This window comes from Labeo rohita, chromosome 14, assembly GCF_022985175.1.
Source record: "Labeo rohita strain BAU-BD-2019 chromosome 14, IGBB_LRoh.1.0, whole genome shotgun sequence".
NCBI classification, from domain to species: Eukaryota; Metazoa; Chordata; class Actinopteri; order Cypriniformes; family Cyprinidae; genus Labeo; species Labeo rohita.
The window spans coordinates 15,865,203-15,885,620 of record NC_066882.1 but is presented as its reverse complement, the minus strand read 5'-3'; the positions used below and the strand labels follow the sequence as shown (position 1 = coordinate 15,885,620).

Sequence of the window (20,418 nt, the reverse complement as noted above, 5' to 3'; positions counted from 1 at the left end):
GTGCTATCAGGGAAGAAAGTCAATATGGCTAATTTTGAAATCACATTTGTAAAGCTTGACATAATCATTGCTTAGTAAACTAAATGTGGTTTATGAAATACCTAACTTATCTTCAAGAAGTCATGATTGTATTTTGCTTGCTATTCAATCTGCAAATCCATTTAATTTACTCTTCTATATGCTGACATGTGAATGCATACCTGTTAAAGAGATAGGGAGAGAAAGATAGCATTTAAACACCTGGGACATGTACTTTTTTTCCCCAAACCTTGCTGTGATCGGCTTAAAGTGTGTGAATGGTCCTGCCTGGCTCTGTCAACCAGACTAGAACCGAGTCTAATACCCTTACATGGGCTCTCCAGCATTTTCCGGTCTTTTGCCCTGGCAGTTTTAGGCTTTAGATAACAAACTGGACTCCTGTGCAATCAAGCAACAAATGTCATTTTAAGCCAGGATGTGCTGTATCTCCACTCAGAGACTATCTTGGTCCTTCTGATGTGGACCACCTAATATGATGGCCACACCCTGTAAGAGCTCTAGCTGTGGATAGATTTTGATTACTTCACAATTAAGAAAAGACTGGATAGTTACACTATCTCTCCAAACGGCCAGTGAGTGCACAAGGTAAAGGGATTATGGGATGGAAAATAGTGTAAGCTCTGGAATAATTACACAAAATTAAATATAATCACGTGGAAAGAATTGGGTTGCATGCATGGTCACTCCCATATTAGAATTTGAATGGAGACAACTCTCATTTTGGCACTTGTCCATTATTTTCTTAGCCACAAGACAAGTTACAAGAGAGTTATTATGATTTTTGTTTAAAAAATGACTTTTTACATAGTGGTTTGCTAAGACTTCGCTTAAGTTCTATTCCAGAGCACGAGATATTTTTCAGTTGTTTTTTTCCCCACTCACATTATCGCATTTACACAACACACCTGCCTCAGCCGGACAAGAGAAACAACCACCTCACACAAACAGATGTGTTAGAAGTACAGCCTAAAAATAGCAAGTGTTTTTTTCCTTTTCACACTTTTAGTGTTTTTCAGACGACACCAAAGTACAACAAAGGCAGCAGGATTTCCATCCTGGTGAGCGTAGCTTGTTTGCTATGTGTTTACTGTAATAATCCAAACACATATTGATTTCACTAATGATGTTTTATTGTTCCAGGTTAAAATATTCCAGTAAATATAACCAGCGTTGACATGGACCACTTCGTTTACCATCTCTGTCCCAGCAGTAAGCTCAGTGTTCACATCACTATAATTGTTAACGTTATTAAATCATTGCTTTATTGTAATGAGTCTCATATCTTCTAACGATGCTACCCTGAAGGAAGATGTAATTAACTCAGAGGTTAAAACCGAGGAAGGGTGAACATCTAGACCTTATGTTTAGTGAGGCTTGTGTGATATCATCACAGCCACTGGTAATGAAGAGTCAAAGAAGACTCCCTGGAAAGTTTCTTTCAGCTCATCTGTACGAAGTACTCCACAGATCTTTATCAAAATGTCATCTTCTAGGCTGAGAACAGCTACAGCAGGTTTGCAGTATAAAGATATCATGATGTCACATCTGTTAGCCACTTTAACAGAGTTGTTGGAGGTTCAATAATGTTAGCATTTGAGAAACTCTCCAGCAGACTGTTAAACACCACATGCAGTGCTTCATGGAAGTGGACAGGAAACCCCAATGGCCTCTTGGCCAAAATAAATCCATTTCTCCTACTATTGATTCAGATTTACAAAGTGAGTTTCAACACATAATCCAATCACAAGCACCTCTGCACATAAATTGAAAATACCAATACCAGATTGACTAACGCAGAAATGACAAATTCATCGATTCCTAAATACACAGACATTTAATCCAGAGTGACTGACATGGCAAGAAATGTCCTTTAATCCAAGATATCCTCAGAAAAAAACAATCAATTTCACTGTAATTGCACTTTAGTGACAGCTGGATGCTTTGATAAGTGGTGAAATGCTTTTGTAAACACAAAATTAGTATTACTAAAACTTAAGACATATTACTAAGACCTTTTAAGCACAAAATAATTTTTTTTTTTCAATTAAATAAATAAATTATTAATGGAGCATTAGTATAGAAGCCCATTTCCGCCACTGAATAAAAAAAAAAAAAAGTTTTTTCTCACAATTGCAAGTTTAGATCTCAAAATTCAGATTTTGTTTCTCAGAATTGTAAAATAAAATCTCGCAATTCTGAGAAATAAAGCCACAATTCTGAGAAATAAAGTTAGAACTGAGATATGAGCTTTTTCCCTCACAAATGCAAGTTTACATCTTGCAATTCTGAATTTTTTTCTCAGAATTGTAAGATATCAAGTCGCAATTCTGAGAAATAAAATCGCAATACTGAGAAATAAAATTTGAATCGCGAGATTTGAATTACTCAGAATTGCAAATTTATAACTCCCAATTCTGACTTTATAACATGCAACTGCAAGTTATTAAGTCAGAATTGTGAGATATAAACTCGCAATTCTGAGAAATGAAATCAGAAAAAGGGTAACTGCAATTTTTTTCTAGCAATTCTGACTTTTATTCTCAGAATTGCGTGATATGAACTTGCAAATGTAAGTTATAACTTACATCAGATTTCAAGTCAGATTTGCGAGACATAAACGTGCAATTCTGAGAAATGTGAGATATGATTTTTATATCATGCGATTCTGACTTTATAACACACAATTGGAGTTATTAAAAGGATGGTCGAACCAGTTAACCAATCTGAGCCCACGGCATATTTCTGAGGGAGAGGCTTAAAAAAAAATAGGGTTCATCGATGAGTGTTCATCGGAGAAGTGTCAGAGCAGTGTAGAATAAAGGTAAATCATGTGATTTTTTAAATGAAGCATTAGCACGTTAGACTGCACTCCATAAAAACAATCAAGCCTACCGTAGAAAAAACCCAGTCAACCACCCCTTTAAGTCAGAACTGTGTAATATAAACTCGCAAATGTGAGGTATGAAGTCGAGATTTGCGAGACATAAATAAATTTGCAATTCTGAGAAATAAAGCTGTAATTCTGAGAAATAAAGTCAGAAATGTGAGATATGACTTTTTTTCTCAGAATTGCGGGTTTGTATCTCGTAATTCTGACTTTATTACATAATTGCGAGTTATAAAGTCAGAATTGTGAGATATAATTGTGAGATATAAACTTTTTTCCCCTCAAAATTAGACCTTATAACTCGCAATTGCAAGTTTAAATCAATTCTGAGAAAAAAAAGTCAGAATTGCTTTTTGCATTTCAGAAAAAACTCCCAATTCTGACTTTATTTCTCACAATTGTGCATTTATATCATGCAGTTCTGAGAAAAAAAGAATTGTGAGATAAAAACTCGCAACAACCTTTTGTTTTTAAATTCAGCGGCGGAAACGGGCTTCCATACATTAGTGAGCAAAAGAAACTTCTTTCAAAAATATTAAAAAACCAACCCCAAAATTTAGAACTGTAGTGTAGATTATAATAATAATACTGGTATCACTTTACAATAAGGTTCATTAGTTAACATTAGTTAACTACTAACATGAACTAAAAATGAACAAGCATGAACAGCATTTATTCATTTTAATGTTAATTTCAGCATTTACAGTGCTAACGCATTATTAAAATCACAAGTTGTGTTTATTAATATTAGATAATGCACTGTGAATTAACATGAACTAACAATAAACAAGTGTATTTTTATTAACTAAAATGAATAAATAGTGTAATAAATGTATTGTTCATTGTTCGTTCATGTTGGTTAATACATTCATGCAACAAATTACATCTTATTGTAAAGTGTTACAATACTACTACTACTACTACTACTACTAATGAAAAGTATGTCAGTATAAGAACAATAAAAACGGACGTATTTTATACAATAATTTAAATACGTTTACTGATTCTTAATAGGACATGGGATGGTAAATTGGATAATTTTTGATGACTCTGGTTCTCAAAAGCTGTCTCTGACCTGGAGCTTGATTTATTTACCTGTTTTGTGAGGTGAATTTCATGCTGGGTAACAAAAAGCCCCGAAGAGCAATTTACAGTTTTTCACCACCCCATGTGAGGGGCTCCAATTGCTGCGGCAGCACAATCGGCCGCCCCCGCTGAGGAAGTGAGGTGGGATCAACATCTCTGACTGTGAGAATCAAAGGCAAAATCTGAAAACCCCACTAATTATGCAGCGACCAACCATACACTTCACACAGAGCTCATCAGGAGGAACGAGCCTACGTTAATTAGTGATAAAGCAATAGACGAAGGGAGACGCTTCTCCTGTTCCTCTCACCGATAACCCTCTGTTAAGAGTGCAGCCAAGAAGCAGAGTGAAACTCAACTGCTATTTCCTTACACTCCTTCTCTCCTTACAATCCGGTTAGTGAAGCCTGCAAAAAGCTTTTTTTTTTTACTCAGTAAAAATTAAAATGTGAAATTCTTACAGTATTTACATATGAACAGATTCAGCGAAAAACAATGACTGATGGCAATTTAAAACAGAAGATGCAGAAGTTCCTAGAAATCTTCAACCTCCCTTAACTAATAACTAATTCAGCCTTTATGTGGGTTTTAACGTAGTATCTCATTTCATGCAGTGAGATTATTGAACTTACTTACATTTACGCTCACGGCAGATTTTTCTTTCTATAGGGAACTACACTTAAGCGTTGTTCCCTACAGCATAGCTCCTTTTTGTATAAAGAGCCCTGCTGTGAGACTCGGAGGCAAAGTGAGGCTGGAACACATTTGTAGGTTTGTCTCTCTAGGAAGTCCTAAACAATGAGAATTAATGGCTTCTGGGTGCCGTTCGACCACTATTCAAAATGATAAAGTCATAAGCATATTTTCCTCACGGTTGCTCAAGTTAATATAATTCATCAAGTTAATGTGCTACATAAAATGCTGTTAAAAGAGGATAAACACACAGTAGCAGCTGAACTGGGGGAGGGAGGGAGCGAGAGACACAGAAATGCAGAGTGCGTGCAATACACAACTGACTTGAATTACCTTTTAAAGGTAATAGTCAACACTTGAACGCTTGGCACAGCTGGTCCACCAGCACAGGCGCTGCACAAGTCACCTTGCGCTCGGTTCTTAAATGCATTGTGATAGTGCAATTTGGAGTGGAGGGCCTCTTATGAACATTGTGGCTTTCTCAGCGCTCCTTGAGAGATATATCTACGAGATACAGAAAGTACAGGAAGGCACTTTCCACAGATGCTGTACACTTCGGTGTTCCTAGGACTTCTACTGAAGTAGTAAAGGAACAAATCCCTTGTTTTTATTGTGAGAACCATTTTATATTTAATAAATAAATCTAACTGTATATAAAAATGAAAGGTACTGTTTTATGCAAAAGTTTGGGAACCCCTTGCAGAATCTGTGAAAATGTGAATAATTTTAACAAAATAAGAGCGATCATACAAAATGCATGTTATTTTTTTATTTAGTACTGTCCTAGGTAAGATATTTTACATAAAAGATGTTTACATATAGTCCACAAGACAAAAAATTAAATGGATGAGCTACGACTGTTTTTTGTTTTGTGATGGTTGTTCATGAGTCCCTTGTTTGTTAAACTGGGCACTTTTCTTCAGAAAAAATTCTCCAGGTCCTGCAGATTCTACAGTTTTCCAGCATCTTTTGCATATTTGAACCCTTTCCAACAGTGACTGTATAGTTATGAGATCCATCTTTTCACGCTGAGGACAATTGAGGGACTTAAACACAACTATTACAAAAGTAAAACATTCACTGATGCTCCAGAAGCAAACACAATGCATTAAGAGCCGGGGAGTGAAAACTTTTTTCTTGAAGATCAAGGTAAATTGTACTTAGTTTGTCTTCCGGGAAACATACAAGTATCTTCTGTTGCTTCCGAAGGATAGTACTAAATGGAAAAAAAAAAGATATTTCAGCAAAATGAGAAAAATTTGGATATCTTCATCCTGTTTAAAAGTTTTCACCCCCAGCTCTTAATACATTGTGTTTCCTTCTGGACCATCAGTTTGAACCATTTTTAATAGTTGTGTTTGAGTCCCTCAGTTGTCCTCTGTGAAAAGATGGATTTCAAAACCATACAGTTACTGCTGGAAAGGGTTCAAATATGCAAAATATGCTGGAAAACTAAAGAATCTGAAGAAAGAGACGTAGATCACCTAGGTAACCACACACAGTATTAAGAACCAAGGGATCCCAAACTTTTAAAGGAGGTTATTTTAATAATTTCAGCAATTTTTTTGTTCTTGTGGACTATATGTAAACATCTTTTCCGTAAAATATCTTACTCAGGACAGTACTAAATAAAAAATAACATAAATTGTGTAAGATCTCTTATTTTGTTACAATTATTCACATTTTCACAGATTCTGCAAGGGGTTCCCAAATTTTTGCATAAAACTGTAGCTGGTTTTAAAGACATATGTCTTTATCCCCCCTTTAAAAGGAGACACTGGATGCAAAATTCTTTTTTTTAATCCCCAAAAAACATAAACAGTCTCAATTATCAAGCTGTTTTGATTTTCTAAACAGTATGACATCATACTGCCCAGGCCCCACCCACAACCGCTGATGGACTGTCCTGTATTTGCATATATCTGCCCTCAGCCAGTTGCACAGTCCGACATTTTCTACACACTCGAGCTGTAGCGACAACGTCTCGTAAGCAGTGCAGGTGTTTTGTATTTGGATATAGAAGTGAACATCAGAGTCTCCATTTTCTCCCGACATCAGAGCCACTGAGGACGCAGTAGATTAGTTTTGTTTTTGATGGTAAAATGGAAGATAGGTGCGGGGTAAGCAGTAGCTCATTATTATTTAAAGAGCCATGCACCGAAACTGTTTTTGAGAAAGTAAAAGGGGTGTTGTTTTACACAACCACTGAGGAATCTTAAAGTATGTTACAGACATTTAATGAAGATCCTAAAGAATTGTACCAAATTGTGTACCAGCTATGTATATTGTCTAATCTCAAAACGTTATTGTCCTATATACATTTAAAAATAAAGGTATAGGTGAGATGAAGACAAGAATGATTGTCTGAGGTTATAACATCAGCGGTTATGCTAATATTTCCCGAAGGTAGCGTAAAAGCTGTTTGTAATTACAGACAGTAACAAAGCCAGCCAGCATATCCAATACTTCAGAAAATCTAAAAACGGAGAGGAAACAGATGCCTTCTGTTCTCAGCGTGAATACATTTGGAGTGTCAGCAGGAAGCAACAGCAAGCGTGTGTACAGCCCGCGTGGTCTCAGAGAGGCTGAGGCCGTGTGGGAAGCTGAAGTGTGTGTTATGAGGTCAGTGTGCGCACACTCACTCTCTGAAGAGCTTTAGTCATGAATGTGGGCTAGACTATATTAGGAATACATCAGGGGTGTACGATCACAACATTTGACTTCGCCCAACAGGAGTGACAGCACAGGAAACTGAAAACCTCCCCACGTCCCAGAACAAAATAGTACAGACCTGATTTGAATGCAGTTTGATTTTGGAAAGTTAGATTATGACAATATGTCATATAAAAAAAGCTATTCCTTCCTCAAGGATTTATACACACATGTGAGAAGAATATCTTTCAAATGACATCTTGTAGAGTATGAAATTACACTTCCAAAGGAATGAACTGCAAAAATAATGAAACTAGAGGCATCAAGCATTAATGATGCTTCAAAACAACAGCTCTCAAGGTTGCCTCCTCAAAACAAAGCACCCGCTCCATCTCTCCCACATCCTTTTACTCAAGACTAAAATGAGAAACAGCCAGCTAGAGATATCCAATCCCATCCAGAGCCATTATCATTGCTATAAGAAGTGCAAATATTCAGAGAAGCTCATAATCAAATGAAAGAAGCAGCGTACCAGCTTTTTCCGTCTCTTCATCCTGCCCGAGCAGTGCCTTTGACAAGCTCTCACTAATCCCAGCTGGAATCCAGCTCAAACACAGAATGGTCCTCCATCTCCATCTGCTAAGACGTCTCCTCTTTTCTCTCTTCCAAGCTCCCTCCCGCTTTCCCTCTGTCCCACCCTCTTTTAACCCAAATAGACAGGACACTCAACAAAAACATAATCTTTAACCTTTAGTCAATGTAATTACAGGTTAAAGGGATAGTTCCGTCAAAATTGAACATTCTGTTATTAATTATGTCGTTCCAAACCTGTAAGACCTTTGTTCATCAAATTAAGATATTTTTGATGAAATCCGATAGACAGCAGGGCAACTAAAATGTTAGTACTCTTATGAACGCACAGCAAAGACTGACACGGAAGAGAAAAAACTGTTGAATAAAGTTATTTTTGTTTTCTTTGCACACAAGATGCATTCTTGTATTATTTTAATACAAGAATAGTCCTTACTACCTTTCTTGGCCTTGAACGTGTCAGTTGTGTTGCTGTCATATGCAGGGTCAAAAAGGATTTCATCAAAAATATTTTAATTTTAAATAAATGAATGAATTTTCTTCCATAAATAAAAAATGAATTATTTTTAGCTTAAGTTGGCAGAATGCACCCCCCCCCACTTAAATACATTATTTATCTGAAAGACTCTTTATGGCTTAGATTCAGGACATCAGTCTGAAGTTTATGTGTCTTGTTCATCTTTTTTATGCATGTTGCTGGCATTACAGACACCTTCTCTGCATATCAATCACTTAAACAGAGATTAGCATTTCATTTGAGAGCCATTACCGTAAAAAAAAAGTTAAGTTAAACGTATTCAATTATAGTCCATCACATCTATGAGACAGCTGCTTTTTAATGATCCATGAATAATAGATATTAATTGTATCAGTAAACTTGGATACCTGTGCAGAGTAAATAATAAGGTTTCATGCATTAACATGAGGACACATGTCTGCAGCTTTGGATAATGCCTGCAAGACCAGAAACATAATCTTAATATTTTGATCTATTATGATGTGCTTTTTGTCAAAGGAGGCACAGGGATTTTGGTGCTGAGATGACAATGACAGACGAATCGTTGTCCTGTTCTCTAATGATGTCTCGTGTGATTCTTCTGCATAAATTTGTGGTTGATATGTTACAGCCCATAGACTGCTGTAGTTTTTTCTAATGAGGGTTACTGAGATAATCAACTTGGATGAACTCTAGTGTCATTTCATAGAGCTGTCACAGCCGTTCGTTTTCATTCGTCATGTCTGTCTTCAGTCGGGGTGAAGTCACAAATGCACTTTGCTATGAGTCGATATATTACAGCCAGAAGCTTTAATACAGTATGTGAAGGAAAACAGCTGCACCTGTCGCAAAAAATCCAGTGCTGGTGTGGTAAGTACACAGGCTTTCTTTTTATCTGCCATCTGTTGGCACTTTATTGACAAGGAACTTGCCTGGTGCTCAAAGTTGGAACAGTAGAGCTCAGAATCACCATGCTGAGTGTTGAGCAAGACAGTAATAAGCTGCAATGTTAATGCTGTTTCCAGTATGGAAAATAATGTGGCTCAGTGGCAAATATACAATATTACTGAGCTACTGCAAAATTCATAAGTGAATATAAAATGTGATCTATTTTGAATTGTAATGCTTATTCTTAAATGCTTATATCAAAACTTCAGAACCGACTTGTTCCTCAATGTAAATTTTAATTTCACTTCCTTACATTTACATTCAGAATCCTCTTTTCTACCTCTCTTTACGTTCATTTCAAATGCATTCATTCTCAAATCAATTCTGTATTGTGCACAACCCTGTTCAATACTGCAGCATCCAGTAGGCTCATGTATTCTTGTGTCATGAATCTGTTAAAAACTGAAGTGTCCTTACAATATGGCCATTATTCCCTTGTGTTTCTTAGTAAGTAGATTGAAAACAACCACTCTTTTTGAAAAGTCACTCAGTGATAAGACTGAATTAAGGTCTTCCTTGTCGACCCCCTGGTCTCTGAGGACTGTGAAAACCCTTAAGAGGGACAACGCATGCTAATTCTCTCTGCTACTTTATAAGCAACGAGTTAATGAACCCATCAGAGGCTGAATGCATGAGTTCCTCCAACACCTCTCCATATTTTATGTTTCTATCTTATTAGGTGGCAAGGAAGAGCCTCTCAAGGGAACTATGTCCTATTTGCTGTCCAGGAGATTGATTAGTTATTGATTACACCACAGTTTGGAGACTGAAATGAAAACATATGTGAAAGGAAGATTATGGGCTGAATTTCCAGATTGCTGATCCTTGTCTTTGTAACTGTTCGATCAATATGGCAATATTCCCAAGTTAATGCACCATGACAACCAGTGTGCCTGTGATTATGACTGGAAATGGTATCTAAAGCAATACACATTCAGATCCAATAAAGTATGAGAACAAAGCTGTATTATTTTGTGCCATGCTAGTCAAGTTGCCTCAAAACAGGATGACTTTCTTCTGTGAAAAAGCCAAAGAAGATATTTTAAAGAATGCTGATAACTGAACTGTTTTTATTGAAATTAATTGTAAAAAGAAGACATTTCTCAAAATACCTATAAATATTCCACAGAAAAAAGAAAGTCAGGTTTGGTTTCAGAAAGCCCAAACATGTTTGGAATGACATGAGGGTGAAAAAATTAAATAAACATTAAAATGCCGTAATAAGGACGACTGTGATATTTAGCTGACTGAAGATTTATAACGAAAGGTCGCTTGGATAAGGAGAAAATCTGTTAGTAATAAGAAAATTTAAACCCAAACAGGGTAGTACTCATCTGGCAAGAGTGCATTTGATGCTTCCAGAAGTTATTGGCCCAAAATGAAAATTTTGTCAATTATACATACAACTCCCATACAATTCCATACCCATGTCTACAGAGTGTTTTCACGACACGTCATCAATCGGCCATTTTGGTGGCACTGAATGTAAACAATGCCACTTAAATAAAAGAAACTTTTATATTTAGCTGATTATTGCTGCTGAAAATGGTCAACTGTTGTCATGTTTTGGGCTGTACTAATCAGTCAGACTGGGAAAAACATTTCCCTGCTGAAAAAAACAATAGAATATTCTGATGGTTTCCACTAAAAATACCATTACAAACATTACAAACCATCAACTTTTGACCATTAAAACCATTAAAAAATGTTCTTCTGTAGTATGTTTTGGGACAAATTCCATTAGGATTTATTTTTTTTAACAAGCCACCAATAGAAGGTTACCAATTCACAGTAGAGACCAACAGCGTCCATTATAGTTTCCATTAAAACCAATACAAGTCTCATTATAACCAGTAAAACCATTACAAATTTTGTGATGGTGTCTATTGGTTTTTTTAGCAGGGTTGGAGTACCATGGACTGCCAAAACAAATTATAACAAATTATAACAAATCAAGTACAAAAACTGTCTGGAGAACAAATGGCATTTGAGGTTGGCCAATCTGAACTAGGATTTCCAGGGAAAGAATCTTGACAACATTCGTCTTTGTTCTTATCATTTCTGGTCAGGTAAGTGAAATATTAGGCTAATATCTTAATCAAAACTGCTTGTACGTATCTTTACCACCTATTAACTTTAGTTTGTCAAAATATTGCACCCTTTCCTGCTCACTAAGACAGTCCCTATATGATTTAGCAGTTTTTTCCACATGTTTTTTCCATGGTTTAGACAGCATAAATTAGCAGAACAACATATTCAGTAGTACATTAACAGTGCAACCCATGCTGTTGTTTACATCTGAGTATTGCCAATATGCCAGTGCATCTGAGTAACTGACCATATTGTAAGTGCAAAGTCTCTACAGGGTCCAAAACAACATTGGACCACAGTGTGTTCTACAGAAGAAGGATGCATTTTTTTTTCCACACCCTGTTTAAACAAACAGCATATGCTGGTTAGGTAAGTTTTGAAGCATGGATGCTGTTTTGTGCTGGTTTAAACTGGTCCTTAGCTGGTCAGACCCACCCAACCAGCATATGGTTTTTAAATCAAGTTGTTCTCTCAACATTATTTTTTATTTTTATTTATTTATTTTTTGTCGGTGGGGTTGAGATGAACTACCACGTTAATATGATATTTATTGTAAAAGTATTCACCCATACATAGCAGAGTCTTTTTGTTAGCTTTCTTCTCTCTCAATTCTACCACGCAAGCTCTAGTCATATAAAAAATGACAACCTATTCCTTAAAACAGACTATTAAGCTCACTCAATTCAATTAAACTCACTTTGAACTTGCCTACACAATAAAATGTTAACACAGTGACTCTATATGTGCAAAACATGATTTTGTGCTATTATAAACCAGTGACATTTTCCCATCTGAAGATACGTTATCTCTCTATTGTGATAATCTGTATTCCCTATTGCTCTTTCATATGTCTCTGCACTGTTCTCGCTCAGAAATGATCCTCAAATATGTTTCTTTTCCTTTTTTGGCCTAATTCTTATGCTTGCCTCTGGGTTTCTTAAGCACTTTCACATCTGTGTATATTTTATGTGTGTGTGCGAATGTGTGAAAATCCAATATGAAGCCAAACAACAGAAAATATGAAAAGTACAGAAGTGAATGTGAGCGTTTACAGTTACAGCAACAAGACAAATACTGTACAGTCAAATACGAAGTGTGCTTATCTTTTGTATGCCACAAATCATAAATCTATTTAAACCCAAGTCGGTGTCCTTGAATATTGCACATTCTCTGCTATGCACCATGGAAATCATAATTCTCCAGGCCTCTCGAGAATGTTTTAAAGCCTCACGGTGGATAAACAGCGAGCAAAGTTTCAGCAGCCTTGAGCACTGTGGAGAAGCCACTCTGCATCCATCTATCAACTTTATATATCTGAAAGAAACATGTTTAACCCTCAGCTGGTGGTTAGCTTTGTTAAGACGGTCACATGCTGAGATTCAGACTCTCAAACAGTCAAACATATTGGTTCACATGTGAAGAGCCGAGGTGGGTGCTGGGTCTGCCGGTGAAAGATAAGGGGGAAAAATGGGCTTTCCCGCAAACAAGCCCGTTAACAAGCCTTCTATCTCAGTCATTACCCACAGCACATTAGCGATTTCTCTTTCCTTTTCTGGCCATGCCTACTTTAGTTATTGACTCCTGCTCTGGCTTCATTAGATGGACCTGATAGGGTACGGTCTTCTCAGGAGTGAACTAAATGACAACTTCCAGCTTGCAACAAGGGAAGCCATGGATTTTTAAATGAAATGGATCGCATTGACGGACAAGATGGATCAAGACAAAGCAGGAGGAACACAATGAGATAAGTGGGGGAGAGATTTGCACCATCTACCTTCATCCGTTGCGTCCGCCACATATCTCTCGTCGCAGAGCCATCGCTTGTAAACGTTGGCCAGATAAACCTCTCCATCACCCTTAAGCGCATTGTTTTACTGTCAATCCTCTTTATCCTCCCCCAAATCCCTTCCCAATTATTCCCATTTTTTGCTCCTCCTGGAATAAGGCAGAAAGAGGTCCCCTACCGCACCTTATTTAGGAAACTGTCGTAGCAAATACGAACCCCTCCCTTCCTGGCATATGCTAAGTTTAAAATCAGCATGCTTGTAACAACAGTCGCTTGTGTCACGGTCCGTCAAGATAACCTCAAATGACTCGGTGGAATAATGTCTGCGGGTCTTCTTCCAAAATATATAAGTCTCTGCTGTTGTCAGAAAGTACTCCTGTCTGTATGAAACTCGTAATTGCCCGGTTTGGGACCCTCACTGCTACAGGATATGCAGCCATAAAGACCAACTCACAGAGGACAACGGTTGCCTTGGGGGCCCTTGTTTGTGGAAACTGTGTAGCTTTACCCTTGTTTTAACTCAAGAACAGTGTTTTACAGAGTCTAAGTAACACGGTTTGCTCATTTCTTTGCCACTTAGGAGTTTTGCTCTCACTCGCTTCTGCCATTTAGAATCTAGCAAGCTCAAGACAACAATTTATTAGCCATTCTACCTTAAGTGTTAAGCTTGAAACTGAAGGACTCTCTTCAGGTGTGATCAGGGCTGGTCACTTCCCAACTGAGACTCTCAAATTGCTTTATTAAAGGACCTTAGGGTCCAGTGGCCTAATTACAGTCCAGATGGCTGGTATGCACAGAGTTAGTGGTCCCACAACCCATCCCGTACTTATGTTTAATTAGCATTCTGCTTTTAAGGCCAACAGAGGGGTCATGCTGTGCTGATGGTGCTCAAAAGAATTATATGGATATAAAGGATGAAATTACACAAAATAATTAAAAGATACTTTTTAATGGTATATTCAAAGTTTAAAATTCAAACTGAAATGACTCAACATGAAACCCATTTCCTAAATAAATTAATAAATGAATGCATGAATGCTTGTCCTCTGTTGGGTAACAGAAAATGACCAAATATATTTATTTATTCAGAATGAATTTAATATGCTTCTTCCACACCATGGCCTTGGTCCTTATTTTAAAGCACTTCCAAATAACACTACTAATACTAATAAAAAATGCTGGGTTATTATTATTTTTTTTTTTAACCCAAATGCTGGCTTCAGCACATTGAGTCATTTTATTGGGTTATTTTTAATATTTTTACTTTTTAGTTACAACTTACGAGGTTTTTTGTATACGAGTTTTTTTGTATATGCAAGGCCATGGTCTGAAGTTCGCAGTTAGCCTGGTGAAAAGAAGCCCTTCGCAGGCTTAGATTTTGGCAACACACCGGCACAAAAATTGGTGCTATTTAGGTAAAAAGCGATTACAGAGAAAGATGGAATACACTGAAATTAAAATTCTACTTTTAAATGTTATATTTTTTATGTCTGAAATGCTTGTTTAAATGTGTGTAATATTGTCAACTATTCTGTACTCACCCAAATAAACTCAGTTTGTGTTGTATTTTGTCTATGTGTTCTTGCTTAATAATAAATGTTCATCTTTTGATTATTGCTGTTGCCTCTTTTCTGTGTGTGTTTTTAAACCAGCAATATAATAATTTTTAAACAATAGTTGACGTAAATAAAATAACCCAGCATGTTTGGTAAAAACATTTTACCCAGCCAGCTGCGTCAAAATAACCAGCATGTGTTCTGTCCAATATTTACCCAGCGCTGGGCTGCCAAATAACCCAAGTCGGCTTGTTTTTAACCCAGCATTTTTAAAAATGTAATAAAAAAGCATATAATATGTAGTATCATATGTAATATAATTTTTTGCACCATGGCTCTGACAAGAATTTCAGTAAAGAAATCTCTGGGAAATATTGCTAGACTTCACATTCAATATATTCCATGTCTATATTGATTTTAAATGCATAGTTCACCCAAAAATGAACATTTCCCCAGGATATACTCACCCTCAAGCCATACTATGGCTTTCTTCTTTCAGATGAATACAATCCTGGCACTTCCAAGCTTTATAATGGGAGTGAATGGGTGTTAATATTTTGAAGTCCAATAAAAGTGCATCCATCCATCATAAAAGTACTCCACACGGCTTGGGGGGTTAATAAAAGCCTTCTGAGACAAATCAATGCATTTGTGTAAGACAAATATCCTTACTTAAAACTTTATAAACCGCAATCTCTAGCTTCCACTAACTGTCGTATACGTGTTCACGAGAGACTGTCATTCCAGAGAAGGAAGTAAGATTTAATAATGTGAAATTATGCTAGTCTCGTGAGTCTCCTTTTGACTTCAAAAACTCAACACCCATTCACTGCCATTTTAAAGCTTGAAAGAGCCAGGACATTTTTTTAATATAACTCCGATTGTATTCGTCTGAAAGAAGAAAGTCATATACACCTATGGCTTGAGGGCAAGTAAATCATGGGGTAATTTTCATTTTTGGGTGAACTATCCCTTTAACAGAGCATTTGGCTAGTATTAATCATTCACTTTGCATTGAGGAATGAAGGAATTATGTTTTAAATAGGTCAGCTTCTCCTTCTCCTAAAAGAAAATCATTTAGAGACTTCATACACCAGATTAATAATAATAAATCACCTAGTGTGGTGACTCAGGTTTACGGAGAGCTGCTTGATAAAAAATTAATAAATAAACAAGACCGCATACTGGGCACAACGAGGCGGTCAACTCCACTTAGCTTTCAAAGAAAGACAGAGTTAAGCTATCAGTGCCTGCAAAAAATATACTCTACAGGTTTATAAATGCAACTTAGAGTAAGCACAGAAAAGTGCCTTTCCTAAATGGGTTTCGGTCTCTTAAGACTCCAAACCTGGTTCACATTTACTGCTCATCAGGATGGAATAGGGCTCTTCTCCACACAGAGTTATCTGCAGACCCATCTCGCTTTCATCTGAATTGAAAAGAGCTCAGCGAACGGCAGCAAGAGAGAGCGCTTCTTGACAATCTGTGTGCTGTGTGCTCACCGGCACTGTGGCACATCCAAGCAGGTGATGGGAACTGAACCATTTCAAAGTGCAGAAATGAAGTTGGCACTGGAAGGGAATTTAATAAGTTGCTTGAAGTTCAGAAGAGGACCACATCATGGACCCCTGCCAGGCAGCGGCCCCACACTAGAGCGTGTGCTGAAAACACCTGGGAAAAGCTGGAGCTGCGAATTTCTCATCAACAAAACCACAGCCAAGATTGAGCATGTGTGAGAAACAGAAGACCGACTGACCTTTAGCCACACAACGAAGCTAAAATTGAGCTTCACTGTAAACGAAGACTACTATCTCTTTCACACGGTGCTAAATTGGACATACTGTACATCACAAGAGTCCCAAGAGCCCCATTAACATATCCAAGACATCTTATTGTAGAAGTGAGGGCCTTCAGACATCACCTTATACTTGACAGACACTGTGTGCTTTTTGCTTGCATAATAGGACGAGGACCTCTCCTAAATTCAGCCCTGTTTTCCTTTCCTTTATGTGGATATTAAATCTTATCTGTACATACATACAGTGTAATGAAAGCATCTAAAACACTCAAACATGTTTAAGCCATAATGTTTTAATGCATTTAACACGTTTCCCTGATTTGACATTATAATGGTTTGATTATGTTTTGTATGCTTTCTAATGAGAACTTGGAATCTGTGCGACAGCACATAGCCTACATAATGATTTGTCAAAAAAAGATGAATTGGAGTAAGAAAATACTATTTTAGTCTTCCTTCTTCAAAATTTAATTTGATGTGTTGCTTGACATTTTTTTTTTATAATCACTTGTGAAATTTACTAGCAATTTCCAAGTGAAAATTGTTTCTACACCCCTTTTTTTTCAGTACACAAATCAGTAAATGTGTTGATGTTACACTGCAACACTGATGTTGTTTCACTTATATTTCATTCTTAGAGCTTTGATGATAATTAAATTCGTCCAGATTAAAGAGTACAAATGACTTTATCTTTATTAGTCCAATTTAGATTTCATTTATAAACAAATTAGCCTTAAAAGCCTTAAAAGGTCTTAATGTGACAAAATTTCTCATCATATAGTAAAAATGACCCTCTGGGACTGTGATTATTGAACTTATACATTAATCCGGATATATTTAAAAACAATGACACATAAAAGAGCTCAATTCACTCTGTTGTGCATTCATAAAATGTTATAAACGCTCACTTGGATGATACTGAAAACAGATATAATACATTTTTATGCTATTATTCTGGCACTATAATTTTATTAGCAAATATCCCACCACTTACTGGCTTGTCCAGGTCACATTCAATGTCAGCATTTCAGCAAAAGTGTCATCTTTTGTCGCAGGACAGCAGTTGCAAGTAAATATTCTGTCATCTTTGCAGGAATAAAACATGTGACCCTGGACCACAAAAACAGTCATAAGTAACATGGTTATATTTGTAGCAATAGCCAAAACTACACTGTATGGGTCAAAATGATCAATTTTTCTTTCATGCCAAAAATCATTAGGATATTATGTAAAGATCATGCTCCATGAAATTATTTTGTAAATTGTCTATTGTAAATATATCAAAACTTAATTTTTGATTAGTAATATGCATTGCTAAGAACTGCAGTTGGACAACTTTAAAGGCGATTTTCTCAATAATCTCGCGATTTTCTCAAGTTTTTTTGCACCCTCAGATTCCCTTTTTTTAATAGTTGTATTTTGTCCAAATATTGTCCTATCCTAACAAACCACACAACAATGGAAAGCTTATTTATTCAGCTGATAATGTATAAATCTTTCAAAAAATTGACACTTATGACTGGTCTTGTGGTCCACTGTCACATATGAGGATTGCACAAAGAAACATTTATCTTTAGGAGATTATTGTGGACCTCTGCAAATGTTCCATCAATTTAAATTTTTGTACATTTTGCAAGTTTGTATTTCCAGTGTCTATCTAAATGTACAAAAGCTTATGTGCACTCTTACTGTATACAAATGGCTATGAAATATTGAGATTATCCTGGACTATAAATTCAGTCTACAGTAAAAAGACCAAGGCGTTTCTTAGTGCAGATAGGATTACGGAAATGGACTGGGGAAGGAGAGAACAAGGGAAAGAGAAAAAGATGTGGAATCACATGCTTATATTGTGAGGCGTGTGAAGTATGCAGCACATCCTCAGTCTTAACAAAGCATGTGTGTAAGGGGATTCCACGGTCCTGTGGAGAGCATTACTTTGAAGCCTTCCATTTCACAAAGATGGAGTGTGTGCGGAAACTTATGGTAATAGCTTGTCAAGAATGAGAAGCATGGCTGAAGTGCTGTCCCCTATTGTTAACAGGGAGAAATTGAGGTACATTTTGGGACAGGGGAAGGTTCCGGAAATTATTCCATCCACCAGAGACAAACAGCAGGAGTTTCTATTACATCCAAAGCCTTAATGCACTCTAATAGCCATGTAATGACTCCAGGATCCCTTTAACATTGTCTGTGTAGCCAGCATTTCCCCTCTCAATGTCACTCTCTTGTTAAGCCTTTTGGACCTTTCAAAGCCTTCAAATTCATTAGGGGAGTGTCCTAGGTCCAAATCTTCTTATTCTTCTAATTTTATTTTGTTGAATGGGTCGATTAGAGTGTCACATTAAACTGGAGCACTCGGAAGCCACACAAATACAGTGGAAAAGCTGATAATTGAGAGAGAAACGACCCAAATTTGCAAATACACAGCCAGAAAGGGAGAAAAAGAAAAGATAATGTGCTCTTTCTTTAACAGCGTAAAATATAGCTTCCATTACTTTTTCAAAATATAGGCAGCCTACTTTTTCTTTTACATCAAAAGACTAGGGCTGTCACGATTCATCGATTCAATTCGAGTACTCGATTTTAAAGGGGTCATCGGATGCTAAGTTCACTTTTTCATGTTGTTTGAACATTATTGTGTGTTGGCAGTGTATGTACAAATCTACCCTATAATAATAAAAATCCATGCAGTGGTTTTTAATTAATCTGTAAAAATAATATCCCCTTTTTCAAATCAAGCCGTCCTCAGATGCCCTCTTGGTGTGGCGTCACACCGACAGAGGTCCCACGATAGTTGATTGACATGAGCTCTTACCTCAGACCAGCTGTCACAGTCCAGTAACTTTCCTTGTTTTGATCCCGAAGCAGGGATGTAAGTTAGACAAGAATATCTCCGACTGAGCGACTGAGGTGTTGTGTTGCTGGATGTAATAATGAACATAGTGGTCGTCATTTACTCCCGACATCTGAGCAGCTGAAGATGCAGTAGATTACATTTGTTTGTGAATGGAATGTATATAAGAGACTTTTCATTAAGACCCTAAAGAATCATATCAACTTGTGGAAAATGGGCATCCGATGACCCCTTTAAAGCTCCACTGAAGTGCTTTGAAACTCTTTGTTATTCTATTTGTTGACGTAATTTAACTTATCAAGCAGCCCCGCCCACTTTTTTTAGAAATAGCTTGAGCTTGGTAAAGCCGCATTTGACAGCAGTTGGCAGCCACAATCTCATCCATATCGCAATATAATACAGCATTCTGTGTAGAAATCAAATGGATCTGATGCGTTTTATAGTTTGCGCCGTTTTGCGCAAATGATTCGTTCCGTGCTATTGTGTCTCTGGACCGGAGCAGACTGTATGCGCCCTGCAGCGGTTCATGCGACACAACGTGAAACCATATTTCCTTCGCCCCAATAGAAAGCATATTTACACTGTCTGAATCGCTCCCTCTTCCCTATAGAGCACTATGTGCCATTCACTGTACAGAAAATATTAATTCTTTGAACAACTAACCGATTTCAACCGCAGCTTCAATGTATAGTGTAGGGGGCGGGACGCTTTGGATTCTAGAGAGCATTTGATTGGACAGAAATTTTGATGGGGAGTGCAGGGTGATGTCATCAAAATTGGTGATCCATACCGGCGGAAGTTAGAGAAGTTATGTTTAGATTTTGTATGCTTATATCTTGTAAATGTGAATTTCGTCATTGTTTTGAATCATGCTAACTTATAGATAATCTAAAGGCTAACATATTTATACGAAAAGCCAAAAAAAACCTTCCATTTTG

At 36.9% G+C, this 20,418-nt stretch overlaps 1 protein-coding gene across 6 annotated transcripts in view; it reads right to left on the bottom strand.

Moving 5' to 3' along the window:
- lingo2 (leucine rich repeat and Ig domain containing 2) overlaps nt 1–20,418 on the bottom strand; it is a 334,869-nt gene that overhangs the window by 8,036 nt on the left and 306,415 nt on the right. The window contains exon 1 of one of the 6 annotated variants that reach the window (XM_051127709.1): nt 7,890–7,974. The exons of the other annotated variants lie outside the window; for them this stretch is intronic. Coding sequence (XP_050983666.1) covers nt 7,890–7,910 — 21 coding nt within the window. The 5' untranslated portion in view covers nt 7,911–7,974. Of the gene's footprint in view, nt 1–7,889; nt 7,975–20,418 lie in introns of those variants that run through there. 6 annotated transcript variants of the gene reach the window in all.